The 23,811-nt window shown below is 46.9% G+C and overlaps 2 protein-coding genes and 1 long non-coding RNA gene across 4 annotated transcripts in view; 2 read left to right on the forward strand and 1 right to left on the reverse strand.

Annotated features, from left to right (window-relative positions):
* The window catches only part of LOC308571539 (BAR/IMD domain-containing adapter protein 2-like), a 195,110-nt gene that overhangs the window by 113,052 nt on the left and 58,247 nt on the right, over positions 1-23,811 (forward strand). The window lies entirely within an intron of this gene.
* The window catches only part of LOC308571567, a 142,383-nt gene that overhangs the window by 23,569 nt on the left and 95,003 nt on the right, over positions 1-23,811 (reverse strand). The window lies entirely within an intron of this gene.
* Positions 1-23,811, forward strand: part of CACNG7 (calcium voltage-gated channel auxiliary subunit gamma 7) — a 42,404-nt gene that overhangs the window by 2,223 nt on the left and 16,370 nt on the right. For both annotated transcript variants that reach the window (XM_081167156.1, XM_081167157.1), the window contains 2 exons: positions 15,108-15,347; positions 17,485-17,589. In XM_081167156.1, coding sequence (XP_081023282.1) covers positions 15,152-15,347; positions 17,485-17,589 — 301 coding nt within the window. In that variant the 5' untranslated portion in view covers positions 15,108-15,151. The remainder of the gene's footprint in view (positions 1-15,107; positions 15,348-17,484; positions 17,590-23,811) is intronic.

Here is a 23,811-nt window from a genome sequence, read left to right on the forward strand (position 1 = left end):
CTTAACTCGTTTCTGTGCGGTTCTGTTATTACACTGAGGTGCATGGGAAGCAATTTTTATTGGCATAATCCTCCTCTCCCCCAGAGATGTGGAGTCTGTGCAGGTGGGAACTTCCCTTGCTAGTACATATATGTGCGTATAGTCAATACAAAACACTGCATGTCACTTCATATGAAATCTCATGTTTTTCAGTGTGTGTGATTCCCGTTACACCTAGTAAGCATGTACGGTTCAGCGTCCTTTCTGTAGATTTCTCTGGCTTTCTGTAGAGCCAAGCACGAACACAAAACTGATTTCGAACAGCTGCCTTCAGTTAAACCTTTTCAACTATAACATTACATACGGAGCAGTGTGGGTTCATGCCTTTATACAACACTACGCCCATCTTCCTATTTATTTTTTGACGCCTAGTAGATACAAATCCCTTTAAATGCATTTTGTATGTGTGTTGCAAAACAGCCAGAACTGCTAATTTAGATGAGCCGTATGCTGCACCAGTATAGTGTGTGTGTGTGTGTGTGTGTGTGTGTGTGTGTGAGAGAGAGAGAGAGAGAGAGAGAGAGAGAGAGAGAGAGAGAGAGAGAGAGGATTGCTGGATGTAAATTCATTCTGCACCTTTCTCTGTGCACTGCACTGCCTGGCAGGCAGGATGTCTGTGATTTAAAAACAGTGTTCTATGTTAGGAGAGTGATTCCAGCCTGTAGTTTGGTACTGTCCCTTTAGCACACTTCCAACATAGCACTAGTATGTTTCACTGGTTTTGTTCTGTTTAAATACAGCATGCAGCATTAGGGTAGCTTTGACACCTTTGTCAAGGTGTTGCACTGGTATGTAATGCATGTGCCTGTGATTTTCTACAGCACTGTGTGTGTGTGTGTGTGTGTGTGTGTGTGTGTGTGTGTGTGAGAGAGAGAGAGAGAGAGAGAGAGAGAGAGAGAGAGAGTGTGCAAGCAAGCAAGCAAGAGCTCCTCTTCAATCCTTTTAACATCAATCTGTCTAGGTTATCCAATGGTGTGTGTCTGTGTTTGTGATTACTATTAGCTCCTGTCTCTCTAGCTTGTGTGTGCAATTTCACAGGGTGGTGTCAATTGAATTATGTTTACGCTTACCTCCCACCCCTCTTCATGTTAGTGCACATGAGGGTACCTGATTTATGGGAGGCCCCTTTAACGCCTCGGTGCTTAGATTACATGGTGCATAAAGATGAGGATGGTGTGTGTATGTGTGTGTAGTCTTATATGTGCATCTTATTTAACTGTTTGTGTATGTGTGTGTGTGTGTGGCAGGAGTAGATTTAATGTTTGCATATTTCCCATTAATTCTTGGCAGATTGCCCTCTTTGAGAGAGTATGTACTGTGGTCGCGCAAGTGAATTCCTTTCAACGTTGAAGTCTATGTGAATTCTATACCCTCGGTGTGCATGTGAATTCTCAATGCTAGCGCACAAATACAAAATTCTCGGAACGAGCCCTTTGTGTGTATAGAGTGTGATATTATAATTGTAACAGCAATTCTGAGGTTTCAGCTTGCGTCCAGGAGCTATTCCCAACCCCTCCTCCTCCCCCCTCCGTGTTTTTCTGCTGGATGTGTGAGTCTACTTGAAAGAGAGATGGTTTTCAAGCAAAAAGAGCAAGATTTTGCATTTAATACAGTGTATATTTCTGTCTCACTGCGCGCCCCTGAAAACAAACAAACCCACAAATGTTTAATCCCAGATGGTGACATTGCTGTAAGATTGTATTCCCCGCCACAGATGAATATGGTACAGTATTTGCTGGAGGGAAGAGATGTGGTTGCTGTGGAGCTGGGAGAAAGGAAGAGGTATTTGGGGTGGGTTCTGGCATTGAGCTAAAGGGTGAGATTTAATCTAGCATATTGGTGCATGAGATACAGAGGGGTCAAGCAGAATGTGCGCTGCATTTGTGCTAGGTTTGTTACATTTGTGGGGGGCGCGCACACACAACCAACTATACAATGACAACAGCATGCTGTGGGGCAGAATGTGGGGGGACCAGTGTGGTGGTGGCAGAGGAGAAGGAATCGTTTTATGAGTTGCACTAGTGGTTATGGGGAGGGGAAACACTTTTACGCTTATTGTATGGGAGGCAGTGTGGTATAGTGGCTAGTGTGTTGGGAGGACACCCTGCACCCTCAATCCCTCCTCATCCGTGAAGCTAACTGGCTGGCTCTGGGCCTGTCATGCTCTCTCAGACTCACTTTCCTTACAGAGTTGTTGTGAGGATGAATTGGGGTGGATGGGGCCATTAGTGCCATCCTGAACTCCTTGCGGGGAGAGTGAAATTAAACTGTAACAAAGATGGTTTCCTTTGGCCTATTTATTTGGCCTATGAATACGGGTGACCCTTTTAACATGGAAAGTCTGTGTTAGGTGGAAAGTGCACCCGTGTGTGCGTGTGCGCACACACATGGGTGCATGCGCAAAAATCTCCTGGGAAATGTTGCTAGTTTTATTTTAACTCTTTTGGTTTTTCTTGAAATTATGCGGAGGCTTTGCCTGAGAAGGAGTCTACAAGTTCATTTTGGATTTCACTTTTGGTGACAATTCAGCAGCAGTCCCCATTTATATGTTTAATTCATCACAATCCGATCCAGAGTCACCAGGGCAAAATACATGGGCTTATCCCATTTTACCCTAATAATATCCCAGTGTTAGTCTTGCAACAGCTCTCTTAGGACAATTGATAGCCAAAACCATCCTCTCAGTTTCATAACAGAACAGGGATTTGAACCTGCGACTCCCTAGTCAGAACACCACACTGCAGTCAGTGGCTTAACAGGCCGTAGAAGTTGGTTCATTAGGGCAAACGGGGCACTGCTCCACAATTGGCCTCCAAACAGCCCTTGCCTGCCTGCCTGCCTGCCTGCCTTCTTACTTAAGGCATTGGCTGTCAGCTTCCTCTTGCTCCTGAATCTCCACGTAGAACTCAGCAGGGAGGAGAAGGATGGGAACAAAACTAGAATGAGTTGGTTCTGCAGGTCATTGGCTCTCTGGCGCCACCTACTGACTAGGCTCCCTGCATCCACCCAACCAGCCCCAACAGACACCAGCCACTGTAGTTAATGGGAAGCTTTTCCTGCCATGGAAATATGTGGCAGCAAAAGCTCCACCAGCTAAATTTCTATGGAGCAGGCTGCTGTTAAAGGCTCAGGAGCAAGACTGGGGGAAAGGGTGGTCACCCTAACTTAAGGGAAAGGGGTCAAATGTCAACACTCATGGGATCATAGGAAGCTTCCTTAAACCAGACCAGATGACCAGTATTGCCTACTCTGACGGACAGTGGCTCTCCAGGGGGGTCTCAGGGTTCTCAGGACTTGCTACAGCAGATAATGGAAGCTGGTCCATTAGGGCAAATGGGGCATTGCCCTCAGCCATCTCCCACCAGCTCCCTGCCTTCCTGCTTGCAGCCAGTCCAGGGCATGGCACTGCCTATTAGCATCCTCTTCCTTGGTCTTGTTGCCCTTGTAGAACTCAGAAGGGAAGGGAGCAAAACTAGAGTGAGTTGGTTCTGCCAGTCATTGGTACTCTGGCTCCACCTACTGTTTGTCCTCCTTCCTTCCACCCTGCCAGTCCCAGTGGGCACCAGATACTACTGAATGGCTGAGATCAAACCTAGGACCTTCTGTATGCAAAGCATGTGCATCTCAAACTCACAGCCTTGGATTATAGGCACTTCACTGCAAACCCAGCTGAGGTGATGGGTCTATAGATAGCTATGGGCTTCATTCACTCTTAACAACTGGCCAGCATTGGTTCTTGATCTGTAGGTGCTACTCAATGGGTTTGTACTCAGGCTAGGAGCACATACTCAAGGCAACATAGCACAGATTTGTTGCTCCTTAAGTATCTTCAACCACCCTTTGGGACTCACGAGTTGAGTTTTGAAATGGGGGGTGAAAAGGGTAGATGTCTCATACTCTCTCATAACATGTTTATTGAGCAACTGGAGTTTGTGATTGCTATTAAAAATGGACAATGGTTATTCCAGATGAGTTGTTTTGAGCATGGAAATAGAATATCTTACGTACAAAGAACTTCAGGACTTGTGACAGAGAGCACTTACAGATCAGTATATAATAGGTCTCGGAAAGTTGCATTAGACATATTGTATGATGAACCCTGCAGGCCAGCTCTTTGAATACAAGTTCAATGGAGAGATTTCCACTCATCCCGTTCTAGGTGTGGATCTCCTCTCCTGCCAAGTTATTGTCTTTTGCTCATGCACCTCTCACAATCCTGTCTGTTTTCCTTGTATAACTATATTGCCCTTAATTTTTTAATTGGCCCTATCCTGCAGATTGATACTGTGTACGCATTACGACTTACTCTGGCTCCAGTGCGCTCCCACTGCTGGTGTTTGAAGCGCTGTACACATAACATTAGCCACAATCCCTATCTATCTTGAGAAATACAGCTGTCCTCACAAACCAGTTCCCATCTGATTTGAAGATGGAAGCCATGGTGAAGCTGAGGTGTGTACGCTAGAAACAGTCATTGCACATGTGCAGATGGCAGGCCATGGCCAGATGACAGCTTCATTGAACAGGAGTTTGGGGGGCGCATTGCAGGCACAGGGAAACATAAAGTGCATCGGGTAAAGACATTCCCGCCCTCAGGCGCATGCAGCAACATGCAAGTCGACTTGAAATGGGGAGGGGAAGCGACATTGCTGCATTTTAAGCTGCTATTGTGTGCATCACTTCAATGTGGGAAACAACATACCACTTACAGTAAATTATGCAGAAACTGCATGAAAAACTTATGTCATCAAGCTGAGCCACAGTGCAACCCGTCCGTCAATACCTATCTGTGCATCCATCATGGCAATAAATATCTGTCTGCCAATCATCCTTCTTCTTCTTCTCTTGTAAATGTCTGTCCACCTGTCTGTCCATCCTATAATCTTACCATCTAGAGTTGGAAAATGTATTTGTAGGCTATCTGGTCCAACCCCCCTGGGTGATGCAGGAATTGAGAGGCAGAGCACCTCCATATCTACTATTATTATTTAGTGTGTGTGTGTGTGTGTGTGTGTGTGTGTGTGTGTGTGTGTGTATATATATATATATATATATATATATATATATATATATATATATATATATGCTTTCGTAGATTTTCACGGGTACAGGAATGCAGGTTTTGGTGTCTTCGGGTGTCTTCCCGTGTAAGAGTTGGGGTGTCTAGGCGACGTTTCGACGAGGTCTCACTCGTCATCTTCAGGCTGGTGCTTTCGGCTTCTTGTTACTAGAACAGAGCAGGATCTCAGTGTTTGAGTTCCTATAAATACTGTTGAGGGGGTGTGGTGTATAGCCTCCAACGTTCTGGGCAGAGAGGGAGTTCCCAGGTTAGTGTGCCTTTTCTTCTTTTGTTCCTTAATTACTTGAGGGATATCTTGAGTGATTTCTTGAGTGATATTCTGAGTACCACTTAGGAGGGTCATTAGGTGTGGATTAGTTGCTAAAGCTTTCGTGTCTTGACCTCTTGAGCTTGTGAAAAGTTTTTCTGAGAAGATGGCTGTACTGCACTTAGTTGTGCTCTGGCTTGGCTTCGTGTATAGGGGCGAGCTGTGGTTTTGTGCCCTGTGCCAGCCAGATCTGTGTAGGGATTGCAGGGGGGTGCAGCATCCGGAGGTGCCACTATGGTTTGGCTACTGGATGGTGTCTGTACTTTATCTGTGGAGAGGGTCTGGGTTTGGGTCTGGTGTGGTTGATTGGAGATGGCGTTCTGTGTGTCTCTGGTTCTGGTGTCGGTTTTTGTGGGGAGGGCTAATTTCCAGATGTCTGGCAGGCGGGACGTGTCGTCACGCTTGTTCATGTTGTGAGGGTGTTTCTCTATCTCGATGGCTTCCATGATTATTCTCTTGTGGTGATGTTCCATGTTAAAGAGCAATTTGGAATCTGCAAAATTAATTTCGTGTCCTGTTTCTTTCATGTGTTGGTAAAGAGAGGAAGTTTTCCCTACACAGATCTGGCTGGCACAGGGCACAAAACCACAGCTCGCCCCTATACACGAAGCCAAGCCAGAGCACAACTAAGTGCAGTACAGCCATCTTCTCAGAAAAACTTTTCACAAGCTCAAGAGGTCAAGACACGAAAGCTTTAGCAACTAATCCACACCTAATGACCCTCCTAAGTGGTACTCAGAATATCACTCAAGAAATCACTCAAGATATCCCTCAAGTAATTAAGGAACAAAAGAAGAAAAGGCACACTAACCTGGGAACTCCCTCTCTGCCCAGAACGTTGGAGGCTATACACCACACCCCCTCAACAGTATTTATAGGAACTCAAACACTGAGATCCTGCTCTGTTCTAGTAACAAGAAGCCGAAAGCACCAGCCTGAAGATGACGAGTGAGACCTCGTCGAAACGTCGCCTAGACACCCCAACTCTTACACGGGAAGACACCCGAAGACACCAAAACCTGCATATATATATATATATATATATATACACACACACATACCAGGGTTCAAATCCCCACTTGGCCATGAAGCTCATGCTGTGAGATATATATACATATATATCACAGCATATCTCCAAATAACTCAAGGGGGTGTACACACTTCTGCCTCTCTCTCCACATCATCCTCACAACAACCCTGTGAGGTAGGTTAGCTTGAGAGATAGCGGCCAGCCCAAGGTCACCCAATGAGCTTCATGGCCAAGTGGGGATTTGAACCCTGGTCTCCCAGGTACTCTACTCCCAGGTTCAGTACTCTACCCACTACACTACAGTGGCTGCCCAGCCTCTGCCTAATGACTTCCAGTGAGTGACAGCCTCACCCAGGTCTTTAAACCTCTCTCTGCTCATGTGATCTTCTGTTTGGTTGGGGGGCCATAGCTCAGTGGCAAAGCACCAGCTCTGAATGCAGAAGGCCCCAGATTCAATCCCTGGTATCTCCAAGGTTGGCTAGGAAAAGAGACCTTGCATGAAACCCTGGAGAGCCGCTACTAGTCAAAGTTGACAATACTGACCTAGATGGAGCCATGGTCGGACTCAGCATTAAGGCCGCTGCTTCCCATCCATACCTTTGTCTTTGGCCCCATCTGCACAGTACGTTGAAAGTGGTATCATGCCGCTTTAAACAGTCATGGCTTCCTCCAAATAATTCTGGGAACTGTAGCTCACTAAGGGTGCCAAGCATTTTTGGGAGACACCCCATTCCCCTTAACAATCAACCCCTCTGGGAACTGTAGCTCTGTGGGGGGAAATAGGGCTCTCCCAACGAACAACTCTCAGCAAGCTTATTGGATGACAGTTCCCAGGATGCTTTGGGGTGAGGGGGAGCCATGACTGTTTAAAGTGGTATGATATGTCTTGAAACGGACAGTGCAGATGGGACTTGGGCTGTCCTTGCAAACCTCCTCCTATCTGTTCCCACAAACATATCATCCACTCTCTCTCTCCCCCTCTCCCGCCTCACACACACACACGCTCCTTCTCCCTTGAATGTTGTGTATGCATATACAGATCTGGAACAGGAAGAGGAATGTGTGTGAGTAGGGTGACCATATTGCGCCGCCTTCTGTAACCAAAATAAAACAATCACAGATGGGAGGAATCGAATAAAGGTTCTCCTCTGGGGGGTGGGGTGACACTTCACTGCTAAGGGGCTATAAACAATGCTTTGGGCAGGCAGTAGGGGGCTCTGTTACATAGGGAGTAAGGCGGGGAGGTTGATATTTGTTGTTGTTGTTTAGTCGTTTAGTCGTGTCCGACTCTTCGTGACCCCATGGACCAGAGCACGCCAGGCACTTCTGTCTTCCACTGCCTCCCGCAGTTTAGACAAACTCATGCTGGTAGCTTCAAGAACACCATCCAACCATCTCATCCTCTGTCGTCCCCTTCTCCTTGTGCCCTCCATCTTTAAAGAGGAAAGGGGGGGAGAGGGTATATTTTTATTTCTCTCCTTAACTAGGGGCAGTGTCAGAGGGTGCCCCCCCAAGGATCTGACCCCCCCCCCCAAGGATTTGGGCCCTCTAACAAGGTATTGCCCCCATTACTCCCCCCCCCCCATTTCTGGATTCTTGTTGTTAACATATGCTGCTATTTCTCTCTCTCAACTACCTAAAAATATACTTTGTGCCTTCTGCGCCCCCCACCCTTTTTCTGGTGCCACCCCTCTCCATGACAGACTCTTTGCCATTCAGACTGCCCCTATCCCCACGGCCCTCCATTCTAGGCCAGATACTATTTTCCTATCCTTCACACACATGCACACACACACACACACACAGAGAGAGAGAGAGAGAGAGAGAGAGAGAGAGAGAGAGAGAGAGAGAGAGTGTAGGTCTTTTTTTGGTCCCTCTCTTCAGCACAAATGCAGTCGAGGGCATAAATAGAAACCCCTGGAGACACAAGCCAGGGAAAAAAAGTGCTTGAAAATCCATTGTGAGGGGGATGATGCTGGACTCTCTGAAAGCACAAACATATCTTGGAGAAAACCATAACTATGCAACGGAAGGGAGCAAAGCCTTGATGGCTTGGGGTGTCGGGGGTGGTGGAGATGTGCATATGGGGCAGACTGGGGGGGGGGCACCCTGGATTCCAGAGGCCCAGTAATTGGAGGAGACTGGAGGTTGGGGCAGCAGCCATGTACTTGAAGCAACTCACCCCTGCTCTACATGTTTTCAACCCCCACCCCACTGCTGCAAATGTATTTCTCATGTGATTCCCATATACGGCTTTGGGACATGAGGATAGTTGTCATCTTTGTGTTTCATGACATCAACTTCTGCAAGAGATAAATCAATGGAAGAGATGGGTCTTCCATGGAGTGGGGGGTGGGTTGCACAAGAAGGCTTATTCCCCCCCCCCATCCTTCCACAGAAACCCATCAAGAGAACTGGCCTGAAATGATTAGCACTGAGGGCTAGGAAATTGAGGAAGGGGTGAGGGGAGCTCAGCGCTTCAGGTGAGATCTCACTGCTTTCCACTCCCAGAACAGACCATTTCTGTATCAGTGCTAAGCCCCAGACTATATCAAGAATATTGTCTCTGAGCATGTGCAGAGTTCCATCCAGCTCTCCCTATGTTTACTACAGCCCACTCAGGCACAACTGGTGCAGGGCTTCCAGGTCAGACAGGAAATCATAGAGGTGGAGAGGTTCGAAGGCATCAGCCAGTTCAACCCACACTGCAAGCTTGAATCCCAGAAGCCATTGGGTGGGGGGTGAGAAACCAGCCACAGGTGTGATGGATAATTCAGGGTGTGGGAAGAAGAGTGAGACTGAGAAGGTACAACGTTGTTTCTGCTGTTTCCAAATCTCTTTTTAAAACATCTACATGAAGGACCAGAAGCAGAGACTGGTGTTTGGGGACAGGCAGGTAGAACGTGGCTCAAGACTTTGTGGGGCATGTGTGTAGGGGGTAAGGGGTCACAACACTGGGCATCTGCTAAGGCCCACTCCCTGCAGAGGTCCAACTGCCGACCTCTGGAGCCTCCTGGTCCCCTTGCACTCTCTCCTCTAAGAGAGGAGGCTACACACGCATTGGCTCAAAAGAGGAACGGCGGCGCATCAACAAAAAGAGAGGATGCCAGGTCTGCGTCAAATTTCCATACGCTGATTTTCTGTCAAGATGCAAATTCAGGGATGCATCCATTCAACTAAGTTCGGGTCAGAGTAGTAGAAAACGCATGCACCTAAGTAAGTAGTGTGAATTTGACTTCAACGGGTCTACTCGATATACGATATCTTTATTGTCATTGTCCCTTGCGGAACAAGGGACAATGAGTAGGACCAATGAGTAGGACCAGCACTGGCTCTCGGCATGGTTGGGAAAGGCTGCAACCTGGTGGCCTGCTCTGTCTGCTGTTCAGGGGCTCAGCAGTGACAGGCACCTTCAAGGCCTCTCCTGCTTCTCCTTAATCCAGACCTGGACCGGATAGAGCCCTTCAAAGAGAGGGCTATCCTCTGTAAACCAGGGCGCATGGTCACCCTCTTCTCCTCTGACTGCTTGTTTAGATTGGCACCAGAAGGAGAGAGCAAGAGGGAGGAGGTCCCAGTTCATTGTACAGGGGTACCTCAGGTTAAGAACTTAATTCATTCCGGAGGTCCATTCTTAACCTGAAACTGTTCTTAACCTGAAGCACCACTTTAGCTAATGGGGCCTCCTGCTGCTGCTGCGCTGCCGGAGCACGATTTCTGTTCTCATCCTGAAGCAAAGTTCTTAACCCGAGGTACTATTTCTGGGTTAGCGGAGTCTGTAACCTGAAACATCTGTAACCTGAACTGTCTGTAACCCGAGGTACCACTGTTTGTGGATTGCAGTCCCTGCCTTTCCTCCGAGGCGCCCCCCCCCCAATAATCTATTGACAATAACTGCTTCTTATGGACATATAGTAACTTTGCTTAGCTTACCTCAAAGGACTGTTGCAAATATAAAAGGGGGGGAGGGGGAAACATGCATGACCTTGAGCACCTAGGCAGAAAAGCAAGATACAAATATATGTCACACAGCACAAAATTAAACTCCTGCCCATTGTAGGTATCCCTCCAAGTCTTGCCCCCACAACCCGAAGCAAGCACTAGAATGAATGATTGGAAGGTGATGGTGGTGTACTGCTGTGGTTATAAAGCTTTAGTAGTGGACTAGAGCAGGGCTTTCCAAACTTGGGTCTCCAGCTGTTTTTGGACTACAGTTCCCATCATCCCTGACCACTGGTCCTGCTAGCTAGGGATGATGGGAGTTGTAGTCCAAACACAGCTGAAGACCCAAGTTTGGAAAGCCCTGGTCTAGAGGCTTGCAGCCAAAGGTTTGTCTAGTCATTTCAAATCAACATGTGAACATTAGCCTTGTGAGTTGCTTAGGATAGCCATCTTTCAAAGCGTAAAAACCAGCACACCCAAAAAGTTGTTGAGCCAAAATACCACAATTTTCGATTGACAATGTGCAGCCTTTCAGAAATTTCCCCTGGATGTTAATTCTGCCTTTGAAATCCCAGGAAAATCTGAACGGATGGCAGCCCTACAATTACTCCTCTTCCCTGTCCACACACACTCCCTTCCCTCCATGTTTCCTGGCCTTTTCTTCTCTGGCAGCATATACACACTGCAAGCACACCTCGTTTTATTGTGCTTCACAGATATTGCTTCTCACAAGGACGTGAGTGCAGGTGCCAGCAGGGGAAGGAAGTCCGCCACCAATGCTCTTCTCTCCAAGGGAGTGGAGCTGGCTAGGGCTGGGGCTGGTTTTTCCCTTTCCCTCCCCAGCAGCCAAGGGGGCCTGGCTTAATAGACCACAGTATAGTGCAAACATAACTTTTACATTCACTGGGAAACCCCCCAAAATATGATGTGACTTGATTTATTGCGATATTCGCTTTATTGAAACCATCTGGAACCAAACCAAGGCATGCCAATATACATTTAAAGTAGATTAAAAGCACATGACTTCCCCCCAAGAATCCCGGGACATGTAGTTTACCCCAACAGAGTCACAATTCCCAGCAGCCTTAACAAACTACAGTTCCCATGATTCTTTGGGGGAAGTCGTGTTAGCTTTAAGTCTATGGTGTGTACGTGAATTAGAGTCCAACAAAATCTGAAGGGCCACAGGTTCCCCACCACTGAGCTAGACCCTTCTGACTTCCTAGGAGGAAAGTGAAAACCATTATGCCTCCCTCAGCCCTATGTGGCAGCCAGATTTCTTAGTGTGTTACAATATAAATTCTTTACCCATTTTTTTTTTGCGGGGTTAAGCCCTTACCTGGAGGCAAGCCCCATTGAACACAACAAGACTTATTTATGAGTAAACATGCTCATAATTCACCATTCCCAATCTATGGGATCATTTTTGGTGTACAGTGGTACCTCAGGTTAAGTATTTAATTCGTTCCGGAGGTCTGTTCTTAACCTGAAACTGTTCTTAACCTGAAGCACCACTTTAGCTAATGGGGCCTCCTGCTGCTGTGCCGCCACTGCGCATTTTCTCTTCTTATCCTGAAGCAAAGCCCTTAACCTGAAGCACTATTTCTGGGTTAGCGGAGTTTGTAACCTGAAGCGTATGTAACCTGAGGTACCACAGTATTGGGATCAGCTCTACCCAGAGCATTTAAAGTCAGCAGTGTGCCTTATCTCTGTAACAACCTTGGTCATTATGAGCTGCTGATGAGTTCTCTGCTTTAGTGGTTGCAACAAGCATGAACCGAATATGATTCTGCAATATTCATTTTGAGGACTGTGGTGGTCTGTTTTGCATCCTGCATTTTGCTTTGTTAAAAATCCCAACAATATTCTAAAGAAATGGGGTTTTTTTTGTACATAGGTGGCCTCCTCATGCCAAGCCAAGGCCTTTAGTCCATCTAAGCTCGGTTTGGCCTACAGCAGAATTCTACCACAGCTGCGCTGGCTGGAGCTGAAGGCCAAAACATCTGGAGGGCGGCAGGTTGGGGAAGGCTGGTCCATGTCAATTGGCAGTCCAGCATATCAGGCAAGGGTCTTTCCCCCATGAGACACTGGGGATTGAACCCGGGACCTTAACTCGGGACCAGAACTCAGTGGCAGAACATCTACTTTGCATACAAAAGGTCTCAGATTCAATCCACAGCATCTCCACCTAGGGCTTGGGACATGGTCAGAAGGACCAAGAAATTGGGATACGGCAACTTCCACTGTTCCTAAGATCCATATGCTCTACCACTGAGCTACAGCCTTTCCCCACAGACATTTTGAGAATCGCTATTCCTAAACTGGCGATCAGGAATGCTGGATTGTTCTGGGGTTCTGGGGAAGGTGGCAGGAAGGCCCAGAGCAAGGAAGGCAGGAAAGCCACCTGACCCTTTAAAAGAAAACTTGGTGAGATCATGACCATGAAGTGGATTGATTGGGCAAGTGCTTGGGAGCCCACACCCTGGGAGGGTCCACCTCTGACACCTGCCCTGGGTTCCTCTTGAAAAAACAAAGTCTGGCACGTCAGGAAATTCCAGGAAATTAACAGGGCAGCTCTCAGACCCAGATGCCCAGTGGTGATGGCAGCCCTGCTGCAGCCACTACCTGAGGGAGGAGGCCCAGAAATGTAGGACAGGTCCTGCCAGAAGGCACTTTACTGAGGGCCCCTCAGACATGGTAGACACCAGGGTGTCTGGCTTCTTCACATTAGCTCTGAGATAGCTCAGTTGGTAGAGCATGAGACTCTTAATCTCAGGGTTGTTGGTTTGAGTTTCACCTTGGGCAAAACATTCCTGCATTGCAGGGGGTTGGACTAGATAACCTGTGCGGTCCCTTCCACCTCTATTATTCTATGGCTCTTGGAAGAAGCAAGGCTACACTGGTTGGACTGAAAACCCATGAACTGTGAGCTAGAGAATTATGCTGGAATGGCGAGAACTATAAATCTTGCTTGCGTCATGTCAGAAGGCCTAATGGGCTAGCTAGGGTATGGGTGGTGGAGATTTCATAACCCAGATTTTTTTGGGAGGAGAGTAAGGAGAATATGTAGGGATGTGGGTGGCGCTGGGGTCTAAACCACTGAGCCTCTTGGGCTTGCCGATCAGAAGGTCGGCGGTTCGAATCCCTGCAACGGGGTGAGCTCCCGTTGCTCGTCCCAGCTCCTGCCTACCTAGCAGTTTGAAAGCACACCAAAAAGTGCAAGTAGATAAATAGGTACCGCTTGGGCGGGAAGGTAAATGGCATTTCCGTGCACTGCTCTGGTTTCGGTGTTCCGTTGCGCCAGGAGCGGCTTAGTCATGCTGGCCACATGACCCGGAAAAACTGTCTGCAGACGAACGCCGGCTCCCTCAGCCTGAAAGCGAGATGAGCGCCACAACCCCAAAGTCGTCTGTCAGGGGTCCTTTATGTTTACCTTTAAGGAGAATATGTAGGTGGAAGTAAGCATTTCTGGTAGAAGAGTTTTTAAATTATTTCCAGGAAATCTGGAGCTCCTTAGAAACTTACTGTGAGTTTTTTATTGAGACCAATAATGGTGGACAAGCTGCCTGAAGGATATATTGTGGGCATATTCTAGGGCACCATGAATAGTGTTATTCAGGGTCATTGTGGGAGTATTCTTGGGCACCCTCTCAGTCCTTGTAATAGGTAATCCCAGCAGACCTGGATGACACCCTACACAAACAGAATACTGCCCCAGAATCTTCTGCAGTGTTCTGGGATTTGAGGGCAGTCATGAAGGGGTTCCTCATCAGAGTACGAAAGCTAGGAAAGGGTCGTTAGAAGGCCTCTCAGGGTTGTCATGTAGAGTGGAAGTTTAAAATTCGGCAGGTGCCTGCTGAATTCTTTTCTATTTCATTGGCACTATCCAGTCACCTGTTTTGGTTCTTAAATTTGTTTTAGATGTTTTGTTCTGTCATTTTTAAAAGCTTCCAACTGTCTTTAAATGCCTTTGATATGTTTTTATTTTGTTTTTAACTGTAATTTTTTAAATCACAGAAATATTTGTTGCCCTGAGTCATCCTTTGGGAGAATGGACGGGATATGGATTTATTTTTATGTTTAAAAAATCTACTGGGTCAGAGCAAAAGCAGAGAACTACTTTTGTCCTGTGGGCTGGATTAAAAAGGTGTCCAACTCTCCATGGGTTCACTTTTGATAGGCAGGCAAGTAGAACTAATCCTCATCCCCCAAAGCAGCAGGGCTTGCATCTTGCACCTTGTGCCCTGCTGGTTGCTCCTTGGCAGCTGCTGCTTTGCCTATCCTGCACCTGATGCTATATGGTAAAAGATAGGTGGCCATATAACATCATATGAGTGACAGATGGGCGTGGCTGGCCAAAAACGGCTTCTGCAGGCCAGATTGGCAGGCCTAGTTTAGCCCACAGCCTGGAGGTTACTCACTCCTGAGTTAGAAGGTGAAGGGTCTTGTAGCCAAGACCCCTTGGATTCTTTGGGAGGTTTTAGTGAGTTAGGGTGGTGCTTAGAGCCAGCTGCCATGTTCTCTTGGTGAAAAGAAAGATATTGTGGTTAAAGAGGAAGAATATGGGAGCCAGTAACTATTGGAGCCTCTGAGAACCCATCGGTTTGACTAGGAAAAGCTCAAATTTAATGTGAGTAGAGCTTTTGGGCGGGGTGTGTGATTTGTGTGAATATCTGGTTTCTCTGGCTGATTGTTATCAATTCCTCCTCCAGGTCCTTGCGCTGCATTTGGCCAGTGGCTCCCCCTGTCACCTAGGATGAGTAACTGCAGCAGCCGCGCCCTGACCCTGCTGTCTAGTGTTTTCGGAGCGTGTGGACTGCTCCTGGTGGGCATCGCCGTCAGTACTGACTACTGGCTGTTCATGGAGGAAGGGATTGTGTTTCCGCAGAACCAGACCACCGAGATAGTCATGGCACTGCACGCTGGGCTCTGGAGGGTCTGTTTCTTTGCCGGTAAGAGCCTTGAAAAGTCAAGTTTCCCCTCTCACACCTGGAGACTCCAGTTACAGATGATGATGTCACTAGGCCAAATCTAAACTGCTTCGTTAGGCTTGCATGGCTTCCTCTGCTTCCATAATTTGTGTTTTCATCTAACTGAGGAAAGTGATCATGAGAGGGGAGTGAGTTGTAAGGCCATGTATTGGGGCTTTAAAAACAACACATATCTGGGTTTTGCTCTGTTTGCCTGCAAGTCTACATGTACTTGCAGCTGAACTCTTGCAAAGCTTAGGTTGCTGGACACAATCTGACTGCTGGTTGTTAAAAGAAGAGCAAAACTCTTCCGAGGAGCTGTGGTGTGAGACAGCAGCTCAGCTTTCAAAAAGGTTCCTTGAACAGCCATCATTCAGGAACCTCGTTCCTGAAACAAATGTTTGAGATCAAACTGCCCACGGAATCTTAATCTACCACTCAAGATACAGTGGCATCAATACTGGCAGCGTGTACCTCAAAATGTGGAAGAATTCTGTAGGTTCAGAAATGCCTTCAGAGTGAGGGTTTAGCCTACTTCCTTTAGTCAAAGGAACTAAAACCACAAGACCTGAATCCTGTACAGTGGTACCTCAGGTTAAGAACTCAATTTGTTCCGGAGGTCCGTTCTTAACCTGAAACTGTTCTTAACCTGAAGAACCACTTTAGCTAATGGGGCCTCCTGCTGCCACTGTGCCACCACTGCGCGATTTCTGTTCTCATCCTGAAGCAAAGTTCTTAACCCGAGGTACTATTTCTGGGTTAGCGGCATCTGTAACCTGAAGTGTACATAACCCGAGGTACCACTGTACTTTGGTTGGTTACTTCGAATTATAATGTGTGTTTCATCGCTCACCCACACAGCTGCAATATACATTCTTGGCCGCCTTTTTCTATAATCCCCCCATCCTACCTGTTCACCTCTGAAACTTCCTTCTGTGGTCACTTTCCCCATGCAAGAGCATACATGTATCTGCTGCCTGTAGGCCCTGTGTGAACTTCTCTAGCTCTCATTTCCCCATTCCTCAAATCCCTAACGCAAATGTCCTGCCTCTTCTTCAACCAGTGCTTCTTCATGAAGCGTGTAGTTAAACTATGGAACTCGCTCCCACAAATGAAATAAATAATAATAATAATAAGACCACCTTGCTGCTGCTGCTTGCTCTATCTAGTATGTGCAGCTCTACCATTGGGCAGAGTGAGGCAGCTGACTAAAGCTTCAGGTGCCTTGGAGGTAGCCACGATGGCAAGTTGTGTGTGCCACATGGCCAGCCTCACATTCCCTAAGCTAGTCAGCTGCCCTCTTGTGTGGTAGAAGATAACTTTCTCAACTTGAAGCAAGAGAGTCAACAGCTCAGGAGGTTTCTATGGATGGAATACTGGGGAGGGGAGCAGATCACCTCGGGCAGCAAAATGTCCTGGGGTGGCCTTGCTTCCTAGCCCCTGCTTTTCTACCCACTCAAATAAAACCTGCAGTGTGGCAGCACTGGCATGCATCAAGTCAGCAGAGCAGCATACGCCCTCATGCTCTGCCCGCTGAAATATGCGGCATGAGTTAGTTGAGTTGTGTGCTGTCAGTGGCTCGTTGCCACAGTGGCTATGTTACCTACCAGAGGCAGCATGCTTCTCAAGACCAGTTGCTGGAGGAATCAGAAACTCTTGTGCTCAGGTCCTGTTTGTGGGTTTTCCTCAGGCATCTGGTAAGAACAGCATGTTGGACTCGATGGGCCCTGTGCTCTGGCGCTCACTTGGCGCAAGGCTGTCTGTGGCCCATCGGAAGAAGCTGAATGGGTGAGAGGTGCAGGTAACCAGACCCTCCTCAAACCAGACTGGCAACAAGGAAACACCACTGCTGCTGGGGCTTCAGCTCCAGGGAATGGCCATAGGGGATTGCCACTGCCTCCTGCTCCTCACAACATCTACCGTCCGAGGCACCTGCCTCACTCTGCCTAATAGTAGGGCTGGCCCTGCTGGTCCTCTCACTTGGCCAGACCTACCTCAGAGACATATAGTCCTTTCCACCCCTTGGACCTGTATGAGGTTCCCACCTGATCTAACCTTTGGCCCCTTCCCAGAAGCTTTTGACACCATGAATGTGATGTGTTTTCTTCTTCTTCTGCAGGTCAGAAAAAGGGCAGCTGTGTTGCTTCCGAGTACTTCCTAGAGCCCAGGCCTGACCCTGACCCTGAAGGCCCCCTCGTAACAGAGAACACAGAAAACATACTTAGTAAGTCGATACGCTTCTGTTTGTTGGGCATTGAGAAAAATAAAGCTAAGAGGGGCTCTCTGAAGGTCGAACTCAGTCACATCTACACATTTAAAGCATATTTATACCACTGCAACACTCAGGGCTTCCCCCAAAGAACCCCGAGAACTGTAGTTTCTACTACAGAGCTATAATTCCCAGCACCCTTAGCAAACTATAGTTCCCAGGATTCCTTCGGGGAAGCCATGTGCTTTAAATGTATGGTGTGGCTATGACCCTAGACGTGATGTTAACCCCACTTGTAGCAATAGGATGAATGGCTTACTTCAACTAAATAACAGGCATGAAGGCCCTGCTCCAGACCAGGGTCCCAGCTGGTGGGGAAATGGTTAAATCCCCAGGGCCGGCCCACCCATGAACCAAGGTGGGGTGACTGCCTTGGGGAGAAGGGAGAGTGAATGCCTACCCCTCGCCTTTGGCCTTTGTTTCTTCCCATCCCACCCACCACATCTATGACTCCCCATGCACATTTCACAGATTAAAGTAGCGGTTCTCAACCTGTGGGTCCTCATATGTTGTTGGACTACAACTCCCATCATCCCTGGCCACTGGTCATGCTGGCTAGGCATGATGGGAGTTGTAGTCCAACAGCATCTGGGGACCCACAGGTTGAGAAACACGGGATTAAAATGAGAAATGTTTGTTTGGCCACCTCCACCCACACACCCCCTCCACAATGGCGCAGGGTTGTAGGCACCCTTCACCTGACTTTATCATGTATACAGGGGTTGCCAGCATGGTGCCTGAGGGTGCTTACAGAGATCTCCCCTGGTGGCCCCAGATTCCCCTCCCCTTGCTGAGATTAGATGGGCAAGAAGCATTCGGTTATAACCAACAGGATAGGTTGTGGCATGTTCTTCGTTGCTCTGTGTGTGTTGCCCACAAGAGTTTCTCGGACTTGCTCATTGGTGCTCCCTGTTGTTCAGCTTGCCCTTGGCTGATTTAAAAGCCAAGAGGCTGGTTGTCCTTTTGAACAGAACAAGCACACGTAATGGCCGGGCCCAATGTGTCAGCAGCAGTTCGGAATACCCCTCGGCAGCCACAGTTTGCGCTCATGTTCAGGCATTTGCCTACATGCACTGCAGAGAGGCTACGCGCCCACCCACCTGCTCAGAGATTTAACTTCTAGCGACATGGAGCAGGATTTGAGCCCTTGAAGAATGACAGGGCCAGCCACTCATGCCAGCGAAAGGTTAACAAGCCGTTCAACTCCAACTCTCCAAAGCGTATGGATTTATATCCCACTGCTCTCTAAGAAAAGATTAGGGCTCCTTGAGGAGCTCAGTCCCTGGGAATTCCAATACAAACTGAACTGATCCACACTTGCCAGACTAAGGTGAGGACCAGACTGTTGCTATCCGCTGGATTTCACCCTCATCCAAATGTTACGGTGGTACAGCTCTTGCCTAAAAAATGTATGCATTTTAAAGTGCATGGTTTTGACAAGAGAATACATCTATGACTGCCTATTTTGACAGAAAATACATTTAGAAATGTGTATTTGGGGGGCAAAGTCCATTTAGGAATGCTATTTTGACGCAATGAAGCTGCTAGCAATGCTTCCTGTTCTTGCGGGGGAGCCCACTCACAGGCCATGAGTGCAACAGTAGTTTTCCCTGCCTGCAATTCGTGGCAACTGGTATTCAGAGGCAAACTGCCCCAGACAATGGAGGCAGAATGTAGCCATAATGGGTAGGAGCCGTTGTCAGTAGTCAATTTTTGTCTAATCCTCTTTTAAAGCCAGCCACACTGATGGCCATCACTGCATCTTGTGCAAGTGAATCTTCCATTATTATTATTATTATTATTATTATTATTATTATTATTACCTGAACTCCAGTCTAAGGTGCAGGCTGGATGTATCTGTAGCTATTGGGGCGCCCCCTGGTGGCCCTGTTCCATTACAATGACTAGTTTTTGAAATGCTGTGGAAGGACACGTAACACAAGCTCTTCTCACACCCCAGTTCTACTCTTTCTTGACTTGCAGGTAAGACTTGCCAGTTTCAGCAGAACTGCCTTCCAAAGGGAGCATTAGCTGCCCACTCCTATGGGAGCCTGCGGAAGGACTACCATAGCTCTTCCCACAAAAGCTGGCTGGCACTGCCGCAGCTTTCTCCCCTCAAACATCCAACACACTGTGGTCGCTCGCCGTATTTTTCGCTCTATAAGACGCACCAGACAATAAGACACACCTAGTTTTTGGAGGAGGAAAACAAGAAAAAAAAATATTCTGAATCTCAGAAGCCAGAACAAGAGGGATCAATGCGCAGTGAAAGCAGTGATCCCTCTTGCTGTTCTGGCATCTGGGATAGCCGTGCAGCCTGCATTCGCCCCATAAGACGCACACACATTTCCCCTTACTTTTTAGGAGGGGAAAAAGTGAGTCTTATAGAGCAAAAAATACGGTAACTTGGTTTTAAGAGTGAGGACCGAAGGGCACCTTTGCAGCGGAAATCCACTTATCTGTTATTTAAAAACAACAATTAATTAATTAGATTTTTGACCTACCCTTTACCATAAGATCCCAGGCCTAGTTACAACAATGAAATATCCCCGTGTTTCCCAAACTACATGCCCTCACAGACCACTTGAAAATTGCAGTCTTGGCAGCCCACCTCATGGTTTTTCTACCTGCTGTGGCAATTCTAACGTGCTAGAAGCTATACGATTCTTTAATTGTATTTCTATTGCGTCTTTTATTTCTTACATTGCATTGTATTATAATCTGAAGTCTGTGATTTGAATTCTGTATGAACCTGAATAAAGCTGGTGGTCTATGGACCACAGTTTGGGAAATATCCACTTATTCAACAAGTAGTGCAGTTTGGATTTTGGTTACCTGCAGCTTGGACAACCAAGCCAGAGACAGCCAAAATTGCTCAAGTTTGGTGTAGTTCACCATTCATGCAACAAAACACATATATTTGCTAACTGCTTGGGACTGTCTGTGTGGCACCTGGCATTTCAGGTGGGCTTGACACAATGCTTCTCCTCCTAGGTCAAACTTTGCCAGTCTAGTGCCCTTCACAGGTTTTGGACTACAACTCCCATAAGCCCTAGTCACCACAGCTTGAGGGCTGATGGGAGTTGTAGTCCAAAACATCTGAAGAGCACAATGTTGATGAAGGTCTTTGAGGCATAAGTGGCATGGGGGGGCTAGAGGGAGCAGCACTCTCCCTGGTCAAGTAACCCTCCATCCCACTGCCACTGCAGGACCCTTATGGCTACTTAAAGGAACGGCACTTTCCACAGACAGAATAGCGCTTTTTCTTTATTTCCAGCAGACAGAGAGAGCGAGAGAGCAGTTCCCTGTGGGCTCACGTCTGTCCAATGGTGACAGAACTGGGGTAGGGAAGATTTTTAGCTCCCTCAAAATCAATAGGAGCTAAGCCGACCAGGTGAATAAACCAGGCAGGGCTCCTGAGTGTTTAACAGTTGTGTAAAAGAGGAAATTTCCTTCTTTTTTCTCTCCAAAAGATATTTATTAAAGTTTTTAAGATATAACAATGAAAAAAGATAAAAAATAAAAAGAAACAAAATACAAAATACAACATAAAAACAGTTAAAAAACAAATAATTTTCCATAACATATCTTCCATACGCTTATTTCCCCAGACCTCCTCATACCTCCCTTCTTTGTATTCCACTTCAATTTGTTAGTTCAGCAAATCCTTACCATTAAGCTTTTACCCATTTATAAACCTTTTTTTTCGTATCTCCTAAAGCATTACAGCTGGAAACCCCTTAGTTTCTATCCAACATCCTTCTAACATTCATTAATTTTACAATATTTCTGCAAATAGTCTTTAAATTTCTTCCAGTCTTCTTTCACCAACTCTTCTCCCTGGTCCCGGATTCTGCCAGTCATTTCTGCCAATTCCATGTAGTCAAAAGAGGAAATTTCCACAGGTGATCTTGGCACACCAGTTCCACCTGCTGAAATTCCCTTTTCTGTACAACTGTCACATTCACAGTACTAGGGATAGAGGAACCTGCCAACTTGGTTTCTCTCCACGTCTTGTTTCACCAGTCTTAAGTTCTGTTCTCCAAATTACTGCTTCAGTTTGCAATGTATGCTTTCAAAGTCTCCATGAAAATTTGTCTGCATTTTAGTGCAAATTTCTTCCAATAGACACATTCCTGTATGCAATTTTGTGTGATATACACATTATTTAAAGTAGTTTCCCCCAATATAATGCATGTTATATGGTAATATGGGCATTTTAATGCACATTTTCCCCCCAATATACACATTTTTGTACACATTCTTTGGCTGGAGAACCGCAGCACAAAATTCGGGAGATGTGTGAATTTTGAAGGATTCTCGGTTCATATATTTTTCTGGAAAGTGCAAATTGGGGAGGTTCACATTGAAATCCTAAGCAAACCTTCTATTTTGGCCACCCTGTACTGGGAACTTCAGAGAAAAGATGGGAGCATTAGCAGAAAATATTGCATTGTTTCACTTTTAAAAATTTCTTACATGTGGCACAGAGCTCTCTCTCTCTCTCTCTCTCACTCACACACACACACACACACACACACACACACACACCAAATTTGCCCCTTGTGTACCTGCCCCCATTTTCATTTGGGGGAGGGTGGGTGTCACTACTGCTTTAAGCTGAGGAGAGGAGTGGAAGCTACCACCATAGCTCTGCCCTGAAAATATTTAGTTGGCCTTGACAACTGCTCTGTGTGCCTTGGCCATGAAGAGCCAACATAGACAATAAAGCTAGCAAACTGACTGCTAAGGCTAACAAGCAGGGCCTTTGCGGTGGGAGCTGGAGAGGCCAGGTTACCTGAAAAGAAAACCCTACTTCTAACAATAGCTTGGTTTCAAGGTTGCCAACTTTTCAGCCAGTCCCAGTGCTCTGAACAAGTGAACTGACGTGCAGCAGGCATTAGCAGAGGAGCTACCATTGATCTCCATGCCATGAAAAGCCTCACCTGCTGTTCTCTTGCAAAATCAATCTACTTTCAAAAGGCACAAGAGCACAGCTTGCTTTTCTGGTCAGTTGACAACAATTCTATTCTGATTATGACATAATTTCTCAAGTTTCCCTCCCGGAGTACCAAATTTATTTCATGCAGTTACTAAACACTTAATCTTGAAAACAGAACTGAGATAATTGTGTGTGTGTGTGTTTGATTCAGAGAGAGAGAGAGAGAGAGAGAGAATATCATTGCCCCCTGCTGGACAAAAGAAGGAATAGTTAGGTTCTTATAATCTCAACTGGAAAAATATTTTGAATTTCCAGAGCAGCAGCAAGAAGATTTCTGCAGCTCGTCATTAAGGGTGATGTCACACAAGCAATATCCCATTTTCAGGCTGCAGCCAAATTCACCACCTCCGTACCCCAGTCTTTCCTTCTATGCTTTAACACCTGGCAATCTAAACTGCATGGGATGACATAATCATCGTGCGCTAAGTTTTATTGCTGTTGCCAAGTGAAAGCTAATGAGGTGGAACGGGGACGGCATCAGGCTTTATATTTATTTGAACAATTTATTTCCCAAGGTGGCATGCAAGAAACATTAAGCTATGTTTTAAAGAAACCACAGCAAACAACAGCGACTTAAAGAAAGCGTTCAGGATCCTTCCCAGTTTGTGGTAAAAGGGTGGCAAGCAGAGAGTTCCGCTGGAGGAGGTCCATGGAGGCTGGTCCATAAGGGTGAACAGGCACTGCCCCACCAACCTCAGTTTGCCCTCAGCCAGGCCCTATCCTACCTACCTGCCTTTTTACAGACAACCAGTCCAGCGGGCAGCTCTGTCTGTCATTCGCTCTGGCGCCACCTACTGTTGGACTCCCTGCCTCCCACCCTACCAGTAGCAATGGGTTCCAGCCACCACTGGAAGCTCTGAGATGGTCTGAGTTCCTTTATTTTCTTCCCACTGGGCAGTTGATGACTGATGACCCAGTGAATACGCAGCTGGAGCAAACTCTGGAGTGATCTTCACCTTACCCCTTCTCTCTCTCCTGGAATCATATAGCATGTTTCCTCCTCCTAGATCAGGAAAAGGCAATATGGTGCCCTCCAGATACTGTGGGCTCTTAATTTTGATCAGTTCTGGCCAGTATAGCTCATAACCGGGGATTATGGGAATTGTAGTCCAAAACATCTGGAGAACACAATGTTGGCTACCCTAGCCCTTAGGAGGGCTATTTTTTAGTTGCAT

The sequence above is a fragment of the Podarcis bocagei genome, assembly GCF_964188305.1.
Source record: "Podarcis bocagei genome assembly, chromosome: 13".
In the NCBI taxonomy this organism is placed as follows: Eukaryota; Metazoa; Chordata; class Lepidosauria; order Squamata; family Lacertidae; genus Podarcis; species Podarcis bocagei.